The sequence below is a fragment of the Dama dama genome, chromosome 9, assembly GCF_033118175.1.
Source record: "Dama dama isolate Ldn47 chromosome 9, ASM3311817v1, whole genome shotgun sequence".
Taxonomy (NCBI): Eukaryota; Metazoa; Chordata; class Mammalia; order Artiodactyla; family Cervidae; genus Dama; species Dama dama.
In genome coordinates this window covers 44,683,360-44,695,664 of record NC_083689.1, presented here as the reverse complement: position 1 = coordinate 44,695,664, position 12,305 = coordinate 44,683,360, and the positions used below count along the sequence as shown (strand labels likewise).

Below are 12,305 nucleotides of genomic sequence, written 5' to 3'. Positions count from 1 at the left end.
GAAGATTCTTGAGAGTCTCTTGGGTTGCAAGGATATCAAACCAGTGAATCCTAAAGGAAATCAACCCTGAATATTCATTGGAAGGACTGATGCTGAAGCTCCAATACTTTGGCCACCTGATGCAAAGAGCTGACTCATTGGGAAAGACTTTGATTCTGGGAAAGATTTAGGGCAAGAGGAAAAGGGAGTGACCGGATGAGATGTTTGGATAGCATTACCAACTCAATGGATTTGAGTTTGAACACACTCCAGGAGATAGTGAAGGACAGGGAATCCTGGCATGCTGCAGTCCATGGGGTCACAAAGAATCAGACATGACTTAGCAACTGAACAACAGTAGCAAAACACCATTCAATTCTCATTCTCACTCACCTCCCCTCCCCATCTCTAATGTTAAACTTCCCAGTTGATTTCCACTGATTTAACATTTCAAAAAGAATAATCTCATTGTTTGGTTGATGTTTGGTTGACCTTCTGGATCACAGAAGGTCAAGAAATTAGTCTATAAAGTAAGGCAGGAAAGGAGGAGCCATTGGAACATTTTCCTCTCCTGCTTGCTAAACTGACCTTTGTGCTATTCTTTTTTGTGTCCTTGAACAATCCTCTTTCTCTCCTCCAGTTGTTTGTACTCATCTGAAGTTAACATCTGGTTACCATTCAACACTGAATTCCAGGGGCTGCTCTCAACCTTTTATTTTACCCAACTTACATGTCACAGATATAACTGATATCTCTTTATGAGCTGTACCCATTCTTCATGAACATCAAGACACAGCAAGTACTTTATAGCAACCATTTGTGTATAAAACTGTAGCTACAGATCCAGATCCCGTGGGAACAGCAGCCATGTAGTATTCAGATTTTACTCTCATTTAGCTTTTATTTTGGATTATAGTATAGTACAGGAAATATTCATCAAATAATTGAATAAATAAAGGAGTTTGAAATTTGGTATCCTGCCTCTTTTTGTGTAATAAATTACATACTTCAAAACTTGGTTCAGATGTCACCCTGTGGAGGAATCTTCTCTAAATCTTTCTGCCACTTTGAATTTATATGTTTCCCTCTGTCCTTTATGCAATTCTGCATTCTAAACCTACTGCTTGCAGAGAACAATTAACCTCCACTAAATGCCTTCAGAATTCACCCATGTGGAACAAAGCAGGCCATATAAAGTTGGACAGAGACAGGATTATCTCTGTAATAATTAGCCACATGAAAATGAGCATGTTTTCTTAGGTATTATGTCATTTACATTGCCACAAAGCAGGAGACAAATTCAATAAAGGAGTGAGGATTGATAGTTTAACTGTTTATGTGGATTAAGTGTTTATTTATAGAAAAGTAGCATGAATAAGAATAGTACAAACCATATACCCTTTACTCAGAATCCCCAGTTGTTAATATTGTATAGTTTTTGCTTCATTATCCCCCATTTAATCAATTTCATAGCATCTAGTAACTTTTTACCTTTAAACATTGTTATTATGTGTTTCCAAGGAATATATATATTCATCTACAAAGTCATAGTGCAGTTATCAGCATCAGTAAATAACATCAATACAGTATAATTGTATAATGCATTTTGAGTGGAGAAGGATTGGAAAATTGGAGAGTTTTCTCATTCAAGGAAGGACTTCTCTAAAAAGTGTGAAAATAAGATATGATAGTATAAAATTCTAAGTGGTGTTTTTGGCATAAGAATCTAAACTTATGAAATGTAAAGAGAAGGTAAAATGCATTAATACAAAGTTTCTTACTTTATACTTTCTTGAAAAGCAACTCCCACGTTCAGCATTTTATTCAGAGCCCCCATAACATCTTTATTCCTTAGACTATAGATTAAAGGGTTTAGTACAGGAGTGAGTATGGTGTAAAAGACAGAAACCATCATGTCCTTCTCAGGGGTGTGGTAGGAGTTGGGGAGCATATATGTGTAGATGGCAGCCCCATAAAAGAGGATGACCGCAGCCATGTGGGAGGAACAAGTGGTAAACGCCTTCTTCCGACCCTCTGCTGAGCGCATCCTGTGAATGGTGAGGACGATAAAGTAGTAAGAGCCTGAAATGATTGTCACAGGAATGAGGAGCATGAGCACACAACACAGGTACATGAAAATCTCATAGAGGGAGGTGTCTGAGCAGGAAAGCTTTAATACAGCAGGAACTTCACAGAAGAAATGATGGATCTCCCGGGATCTGCAGAAGGGGAAGGTCATGGTGATGGGAGTAAACAAGAAGCCATCCACTGAGCCCAGAAACCAGCAGCCAGATGCCAGGAAGAGACACACCCTGGGGTTCATGAGGACAGGGTAATGGAGAGGATGGCAAATGGCCGTGTAGCGATCATAGGCCATGGAGGCTAGAAGGAAAAACTCTGAACCTGCTAGTGTCACATAGAGGAACATGTGAACCCCACATTCAGGGACTGAGATCTTATTCACACCTGTGATCTGGTCCATGAGCATCTTGGGTACAGTAACAGATATGTACATCATGTCCATGAAAGACAGCTGACTGATGAAAAAGTACATGGGGGTGTGTAGGTGAGCATCAGAATATATCAAACAAATCAGAATGATATTTCCAGACAAGGCCATTAGGAAAACCACAAAAATGACCAAACAAAGGAGAGCAGGGTGTTGGGATTGACTGAAGATTCCCACCAGGGTGAAATCTAATCTTTCAGTGTAGCTGGTCATCCAGGTGATATTGCCCATGAGGTTTCACCTAGACCATCAAGGAGAAATTTGAAGTTAGTGGATTACTTATAGGAATCTACCAACTGAAATGAATGTTTACTGAGAGTGTGCACATATGTGTATGTGTGTATGTGAGTGTGTATGTGTATGTGTGTACCACTCAATTGTGCTAACAAGAGGAAATTCTATGATCCTGAAGATATGGAGTTTTAAAAGTATCTATAATTCTACAGATTACTAGAAAACTAGTAATTCACAACAATGTGTCTAAAAAATTGTTAACTTACAGCTATGTTGCTGCAGTTGAATTTTATGACATCTGATGATGTAATGTCCTTCATGGAGAAGAATGGAAATTTATGTAGCATCTGGCCTATGCAAACACAAAAAGTAAATTACTTTTTTTAAAAAGATATTACACTTTTCTAAAATGCTTTTTATAGAACTTGGAATTTTATTATCCCCAGTTTAAGGCTCCAACTGGGAGCTTTAAAACTCTTGGAGGTGTATTACATACAAGAAAGATTTTAAAAGTTACTGAAATATAATTTAAGGAAAATCTATACAAAACACTTGAATCTCTTTTGTCTATAAGACTGGGTGATACTGTGAGGCACTGTGGTTATGTGGAGTGTACATATACATATAATTATGTATATATATTTAAATTTTAAACAAATATATCTATATGGTGTGTGCTATTCAGGGGAAATATTATAAAAATGTGATTTAAAGTATAATTTTAAAATAGCTACACAATAAATAAAAAGAAAAATAGACACAGAATATAATCTGACCTTTTTTAGGGAATAAGGAATAGCTTCTTATTCTACATTTTTCTCTTATAAAGATTAAACCTTTAAACTTCTCAATTTCAGACATATAAAATGTTAAATTTCAAAAGCTATTGCCAATGAGAATGAAATATTGGCTTCTCTTTCTGGGAAGAGTTTAGAGCTTTTTATGATGCAGGGATATCTCAGAAATCATGTTCAAGTTTCAGATATACTTTGTAATAATTCCCAAGGCTAATTAAAATATTCAATTCATTATCAGTTCTGAGTTCCAGAGTACTAAAGAAGTAGAAAGATTTCTTGATTTCTTGATATCAGTATAAATGTCTAGCAAACCTAGGATGCATTGTATTAAAAATATAACTTTTCTGTTAAATTCTACCTTCAGCGGCAGAAGAAATCTGGCTCTGAGTAAAATTGAAAAACAGTTAAATAAATTTCAAAAAAATGGCTACTGATCAAGTTTATATTTGTGATTAAAGAAAATCAAGGACTGGAGAAGTGATCAATACATGTGAAGACCTTGAAGCTATTTACTAAGCAGATGGAGGGAGACCAAGGAGGGTATTTGCTGGGCTCTGGACAAATCTTTGCTGCACTTTGGTAAATGGGGAGGTCACTGTTATTAAACCACACTAACAACCCACCCAAGACACCAGACAGAGAAGGAAACACTGTCTGTATAGCAACTTTCCCCCTTATTCATTCTCAAATTATTTAATCTAATTCCTTGAACTTCATGTAAATCATTTTGTGCATATTTAAATTGGGAAATTATTGCTAGTAGTGGTAGGATAATATACAACCTTTATACGAAGCTGACAGCATTCCAGGAATTGTTCCAACTCTTTACTACATTTGATTTTTCCTGAGAGCCTGTAAGCCTACTTACTCCTTTTACTTTCTCCTTTTAAAAGTTAAAAAGATCAGGTTTTCAGGGTATCTGCTTTAACACTACACAACTAAGTTGAGTGAGAATCCTTGTCTTAGCTCAAAAGTTGAACCCACAGACTGTAACTCTGCCTCTTGTCTTTTGGAGACATAGTCTTTCCTCCATAGCAGACAATTTGGGTGGTGGGTCAGGCATTGTCAGTTTCATTAGGAAAGTGTAAATATGATTCAGACATTTATTTACAGTGTTTTCTAACCCCCAGAAAACATCCCTATTCAAAGTAAAATGAGTAGCAACTTATTTTGTAAAATTTTAGCGTCAGAAAAATAAGTATATTTAATAATACAGGAAGAATATATATTACTTTCTCTACAAATAATTGAAAAACAAAGAGCCACTCGCTAACATATTGCAGTAAATGCATGCTACATAAAGAGATTCAAAAAGATAAAGCACCTTTGCTTTTCTCCCTAAAAATAGCTAGCTAAAAATAGGGAAAAAAATATCTTTAGCAACTAATAGGATGTATCAGAAACAACAAGTCAAGAACAATCGTTACCTTTAGCTCTTGCAGTTCTGTCTGCTTGTCTGGTGGAACTCAGCATTAAGCGATGTTGATAGTTTCATCCAGATGAGATAATGTAGTATTTTAGGATAGGTGTACAAAGAGAAGTAGAGGAGTGACATCACCCCTGGTTATGCTATGCCCATTTAGTAAGTGGTTGAAGGTTATCTGTTGATAAATACCTCTGAGACTATAAAAAGGAATACCATTAATAAATCGAAAGAAGCTAATAGATCTCCCTATTGCAATTTTCTGAGTCTTTTTCCTCATGCATTTTTATAATCATCTTTAAAATTTTTTCAGTCTTAATATATATTAAAATTTTAACCAGTATTAACAATAATCATAAATTTCAACATCACCAATAAATTATTAGATATGGAAGTATACAAGTTAGTTTCTAAGTAAACTTTTCATTACAATGTATTTTCATATATGTGTAAATTACATTTTTCTTCATTTAAATTTAAGCAAAACTTGTGAAAAAAATGTTTTTCATTTTTCACAGATTCTGATTTTAAAAATTTGTTTATTTTTGACTGAAGGATAATTGCTTTACAGTATTGTGGTGTTTTTTTGCTAAATATCAACATGAATCAGCCACTGGTACACATATGTTCCCTCCTTCTTGAATCTCCCTCCCACTTCCCAGTCCATCCCACCCGTCTAGATAGTCACAGAGCCCTGGCTTGAGTTCCCTGAGTCATCTAGCAAATTCTCACTATCTATTTTACTAGGGTAGTGTATATGTGTCCATGCTACTCTTTCCATTCATCCCACCCTCTCCTTCCCACCCTAACCCCCACCCCCAGGTCTATAAGTCTGTTCTCTATGTCTTCAACTCCATTGCTGCCCTGTAAATAGGTTCATCAGTACCCTCCTTCCAGATTTCATATATATGTGCTAATACATGATATTTGTCTTTCTCTTTCTGACTTACTTCACTCTGTATAATAGGCTCTAGGTTCATCTACCTTATTAGCACTGCCTCAAATGCATTCTTTTTATGGCTGAATAATATTCCATTGTGTATATGTACCACAGCTTCCTTATCCAATCATCTGTCAACAGACATCTAGGTTACTTACATGTCCTGTGTGTGTTAATTGCTCAGTTATGTCCACCTCTTTGCGACCCCATGGACTGTGGCTCGCCAGGCTTTTCTGCCCACGGGATTATTCAGGCAAGAATACTGGAGTGAGTTGCCATTAGCTTCTCCAGGCGATCTTCCCAACCCAGGGATCAAACTCCGGTCTCCTGCATTGAGGGCAGATGATTTAACCTTAAGGCAAATTGCAAGTGGTCAAACAGGAGAAGGCAAGAGTGAACATTGACATTCTAGGAATCAGTGAAATAAGATGGACTGGAATTGGTGAATTTAACTCAGATGACCATTATATCTACTACTATGGGCAGGAATCCCTTAGAAGAAATGGAGTAGCCATCATAGTCAACAGAAGAGTCCAAAATGCAGTACTTGGATGCAATCTCAAGAATGACAGAATGATGTCTGTTCATTTCCGAGGCAAACCATTCAATATCACAGTAATAGCACAAGTCTATGCCCTGACCAGTAATGCTAAAGAAGCTGAAGTTGAACGGTTATATGAAGATGTACAAGACCTTCTAGAACTAACACCCAAAAAAAGATGACCTTTTCATTACAGGGGACTGGAATGCAAAGGTAGGAAGTCAAGAAACACCTGGAGTAACAGGCAAATTTGGCCTTGGAGTACAGAATGAAGCAGGGCAAAGGCTAATAGATTTTGCTAAGAGAACGCACTGGTCATAGCAAACACCCTCTTCCAACAACACAAGAGAAGACTCTACACATGGACATCACCAGATGGTCAACACCGAAATCAGATTGATTATATTCTTTGCAGCCAAAGATGAAGAAGCTCTATACAGTCAGCAAAAACAAGACCAGGAGCTGACTATGGCTCAGATCATGAACTCCTTATTGCCAAATTCAGACTGAAATTGAAGAAAGTGAGGAAAACCACTAGATCATTCAAGTATAACCTAAATCAAATCCCTTATGATAATACAGTGGAAAAGACAAGCAGATTCAAGGGACTAGATCTGATAGAGTGCCTGATGAACTATAGACAGAGGTTTGTGACATTGTACAGGAGACAGGGATCAAGACCATCCCCAAGAAAAAGGAATGCATGAAAAGCAAAATGGCTGTCTGAGGAGGCCTTACAAATAGCTGTGAAAAGAAGAGAAGTGAAAAGCAAAGGAGAAAAGGAAAGATATACCCATTTGAAAACAGAGATCCAAAGAATAGCAAGGAGAGATAAGAAAGCCTTCCTCAGTAATCAATGCAAAGAAAGAGAGGAAAATGATAGAATGGGAAAGACTAGAGATCTCTTCAAGAAAATTAGAGATACCAAGGGAACATTTCATGCAAAGATGGGCTCAATAAAGGAAAGAAATGGTAGGGACCTAAAGGAGCAGAAGATATTAAGAAGAGGTGGCAAGAATACACAGAACTATACAAAAAAGATCTTCATGACCCAGATAATCACGATGGTGTGATCACTTACTGAGAGCCACACATCCAGGAATGTGAAGCCAAGTGGGGCTTAGGAAGCATCACTATGAACAAAACTTGTGGAGGTGATGGAATCCCACTTGAACTATTTTAAATCCTGGAAGATGATAATGTGAAACTGCTGCACTCAATATGTCAGCAAGTTTGGAAAACTCAGCAGTGGCCACAGGGCTGGAAATCTCAGTTTTCATTCCAATCCCTAAGAAAGGCAATGCCAAAGAATGCTCAAATTACTGCACAATTGCACTCATCTCACACACTAGTAAAGTAATGCTCAAAATTCTCCAAGACAGGCTTCAGCAATACATGAACCATGAAATTCCAGATGTTGAAGCTGGTTTTAGAAAAGGCAGAGGAATCAGATATTAAATTGCCAACATCCACTGGATCATAGAAAAAGTTGGAGCGTTCCTGAAAAATATCTTTTTATGCTTTTTGACTATGCCAAATCTTTGACTATGTGGATCACAATAAACTGTGGAAAATTCTGAAAGAGATGGGAACTCCAGACCACCTGACCTGCCTCTTGAGAAAACTGTATGCAGGTCAGGAAGCAATAGTTAGAACTGGACATGGAACAACAGACTGGTTCCAAATAGGAAATGGAGTATTTCAAGGCTGTATACTGTCACCCTGCTTATTTAACTTCTATGCAGAGTACATCATGAGAAAGGCTGGGCTGGAGGAAGCACAAGCTGGAATCAAGATTGCTGGAAGAAATATCAATAACCTCAGATATGCAGATGACACCACCCTTATGGCAGAAGGTGAAGAAGTACCAAAGAGCCTCTTGATGAACATGAAAGAGGAGAGCGAAAAAGTTGGCTTAAAGCTCAACATTCAGAAAACTAAGGTCATCACTTAATGGCAAATAGATGGGGAAATAGTGTAAAGAGTGGCTGACTTTATTTTTCTTGGCTCCAAAATCACTGTAGATGGTGAATGCAGCCATTAAATTAGAAGACACTTGCTCCTTGGAAGGAACGTTATGACCAACCTAGACAGCATATTAAAAAGCAGAGACATTACTTTGTCAATCAGGTCCATCTAGTCAAGGCTATGGTTTTTCCAGTGGTCATGTATGGATTTGAGAGTTGGACTATAAAGAAAGCTGAGCACTGAAGAATTGATGCTTTTGAACTGTGATGCTGGAGAAGACTCTTGAGAGTCCCTTGGACTGCAAGGAGATCCAGCAAGTCCATCCAAAAGAAGATCAGTCCTGGGTGTTCATTGGAAGGACTCATGCTGAAGCTGAAACGTCAATACTTTGCCCTCCTGATGTGAAGAGCGGGCTCATTTGAAAAGACCCTGATGCTGGGAAAGATTGAGGGCAGGAGGAGAAGGGGATGACAGAGGACGAGATGGCTGGATGGCATCACCAACTCACTGTACATGCGTTTGGGTGGATTCCAGGAGTTGGTGATGGACAGGGAGGCCTGGCGTGCTGTGGTTCATGGGGTTGAAAAGGGTCGGACATGACTGAGCAACTGAACTGAACTGAACTGAATGCTTCCTAAGGCCTCCTTATAGCTCTTTTTTCTTCAAAAATGCTTTCATCTTAATTCTCCTCTTTTTTAGATTCCCATAACAAAGATCTTAGCTCTTTTAAGACTATCCTATAAATCACATGGGTTTTCTTCATTTCTTTGCACTCTTTCTGTTTTTTTTCCCTCTTGCCACATGATTACAGATGACCACTTATTGACTCTGTGGGTTCTTTCTTCTTAATCAAGTCTCAAATCAAGTGGTTTGAAATACCTAATTGCTTTTTTTTTTTTTTTAGTTTAGTAGTTGCATTCTTCAGTCCTAGAACTTCAGTACCTAATATTTTCTCTTTGTCAACTTTTAATTTTGTCTTCAATTATTGATGTCATTAAATTATTAATTTATCATGCTTTATAGCTTGCTGAGCTTCTTTAGAACAATTGTTTTGATTTATTTTTAGGCATATTTTGAAGTGTTACTAGAAGTTTATTGAATAATTTAGTGGAGCCATGTTTCCCTGATTCTTCATAATATTTTCATCTTATGTTGCTTTCTCAAAATTTGAAGAAAATCTAACAATTCCAGTTTTTCAGACTTTCTTGGATAAAGGAGGTGGTGATAAAGGGGCTGGTGACTAAGGAACACCCTGAAACACTCTGTGAAATAGGCTCTATTGCTGTGAGACTCAAAGTGGGGGGGCATGATGTTATTTGGGGTGCTCTGTCTTTGTGGCAAGAGCTGCAGGTGTTTGCAATGACTGAGCTAGCTTTTGGGGTCCTCAGTGGTATCTCCAGGTCCTAAGGCAAGGAAACTGGGCAGGGAGAGATGGAGTTCTGGACAGGGGGTGTACATGTACTCAGTTCAGTTCAGTCACTCAGTTGTGTCCGACTCTTTGCAAACCCATGTAGCACACCAGGTTTTCCTGTCCATCACCAACTCTCAGAGTTTACTCAAACTCATGTTCATTGAGTCGGTGATGCCATCCAACCATCTCATCCTCTGTTGTCTCCTTCTCCTCCCACCTTCAACCTTTCCCAGCATCAGGGTATTTTCAAATGAGTCAGTTCTTCACATCAGGTGGCCTGAGAATTGGAGTTTCAGCTTCAGCATCAGTCCTTCCAATCAATATCCAGGACTGATCTCCTTTAGGATTGACTGGTTGGATCTCCTTGCAGTCCAAGGGACTCTCAAGAGTCTTTTCCAACAGCACAGTTCAAAAGCATCAATTCTTCAGTGTTCAGCTTTCTTTATAGTCCAACTCTCACATCCATACATGACTATGAAGAAGGAATTCATAGGGCCTGGACTCCATCTCAGGCCTGTCCGTGCTGATCATACTTGGCCGCCTCTCCAATGGACTCTGAACTCTCTGCTTAGTGCCTGTGGGAACAACAATGGAAGGATAAGACCCCCTCCAGACAGGGAAACCTTGAAGATCATATCCAGGTTACTCATCGCCTGAGAGAAAACATACTCTAATCACCCCTGCCTCTGGACAGTATCTATCGGAATGTAACCACAGGCATATCGGTTATTAACTAGTTGGAATGTAACCGTGGGCTTTTTGATTATTAACTGTTTGAACACATAATACATGACTGATAGGGTTACTGTAATTGTATTTACCCTTCCTTTGTAAGTCTCAAGGAATTTGGGGTGGTGGGTTCCAACACGTACACATGGGGTATAAAAGGTTTTCACAAATGCTGGTCAGGGTCCTTGCCTATGAGGAGACTCTGCCTTGGACCCGCTGGTGTAATAAGCTGCACTCCACTATCTGCATTGTCCTTCTGAGTGAGTTTGTTTCCCGGAAAGCGTGGCTATATAAACAACTACTGGAAAAACACACGTACTAGGAATGGCAGCATGCACGTGTGCAGCATCAGGGACTATTTGTGGACGTGCATGGCAGTGAGGACTTGGACCAGTGACAGGTGCTGTGTACAACTCTGGGTGAATGTCCTTCGGCAGGGACAGGTTTATAGGTATGTATGGTTGCTGAGAAAACTGTCCGTGGGTCAAGAAGCAATAATTAGAAGTGGACATGGACCAACTGACTGGTTCAAAATTGGGAAAGTAGTAATAAAGACTATATATGGCCACCCTGCTTATTTGACTTATATGCAGATTGGTGATGGCAGTTTAGTTGCTAGGTCATGTCTGACTCTTATAAACCCATGGACTGTAGCCCACCAGGCTCCTCTGTCCATGGGGTTTTCCTGGAAAGAATACTAGAGTGGGTTGCCATTTCCTTCTCCCAGGGGATCTTCCCATCCCATGAATCAAACCCAGGTCTCCTGCATTGTGGACAGATTTTTTACTGCTTGATCCACCAGAGAAGCATTACATCATGCGAAATGCTAGGTTGGATGAATTGCAAGCTGGAATCAAGTTTGCTGGGAGAAATATCAACAACCTCAGATACGCAGATGATACCACTCTGATAGCAGAAATTGAAGAGGAACTTAAGAGTTCCTTGATGAGGGTGAAAGAAGAGAATGAAAAAGTTGGCTTAAAACTCAACTTTAAAAAAACTACCGTCATGGCAACCAGTCCCATTGTTTCATTGGAAATAAATGGGTAAAAAGTGGAAACGGTGATGGATTCTATTTTCTTGGGCTCAAAAATCACTGTGGATGATGACTGCAGTCATAAAATTAAAAGACATTTTCTCCACTGAAGGAAAGTTATGTCCAACTTAGCATATTAAAAAGGAGACATATCATTTTACCAACAAAAGTCTGTATAGTCAAAGCTATGTTTGTTTGTTTTTTTTTTTTTTTTCTTTTTCCATTAATCATGTATGGATGTGAGAGCTGGATCAAAAAGAAGGCTGAGCGTTGAAGAATTGATGCTTTCAAATTGTGGTACTGGAGAAGACTTTTGAGAGTCCCTTGGACTACAGGGAGGTCAGACCAGTGAATTCTAAGAAAAATAACCCTGAATATTCATTGGAAGAACTGTTGCTGAAGCTGAAGTTCTGTTACTTTGGTCACCTGATGTGAAGAGTTGATTCATTGGAAAAGACTCTAATGCTGGGAAAGATTGAAGGCAAAGGAGATGGGTGGCACAGGATGAGGTGGGTTATATAACACCACCGACTCAATAGACATGAATTTGAGCAAACTCCAGAAGATCATGGAGGACAGAGAAGCCTGGCATGCTGCAGTCCATGGGCTCACAAAGAATCAGACACGACTTAGCAACTGAACAACAAAATATGGTTGCATAGGCTAGCTAAGGGCATGTGAGCAGCAAAGGGACCAAATGAGGGGGGCAGTGCTGGGCCTGCTGGCATGTACATAGCT

General features: G+C 38.9%; 1 protein-coding gene across 2 annotated transcripts; it reads right to left on the bottom strand.

Moving 5' to 3' along the window:
- Nucleotides 1–1,756: 1,756 nt before the first annotated feature.
- Nucleotides 1,757–11,789, bottom strand: LOC133061362 (olfactory receptor 2T29-like). Of its 2 annotated transcripts, XM_061149372.1 has the most exons (2): nucleotides 11,746–11,789; nucleotides 1,757–2,708 (listed from the first exon to the last, which is right to left on the bottom strand). In XM_061149372.1, exon 2 carries the CDS (start codon nucleotides 2,699–2,701, stop codon nucleotides 1,757–1,759), a length of 945 nt encoding a protein of 314 aa, XP_061005355.1. In that variant the 5' UTR covers nucleotides 2,702–2,708; nucleotides 11,746–11,789. The 2 variants fall into 2 exon arrangements, with proteins under 2 accessions (XP_061005355.1, XP_061005354.1); XM_061149371.1 differs by lacking the exon at nucleotides 11,746–11,789 and having other exon boundaries at nucleotides 1,757–2,719.
- Between the last annotated feature and the right edge of the window lie 516 nt (nucleotides 11,790–12,305).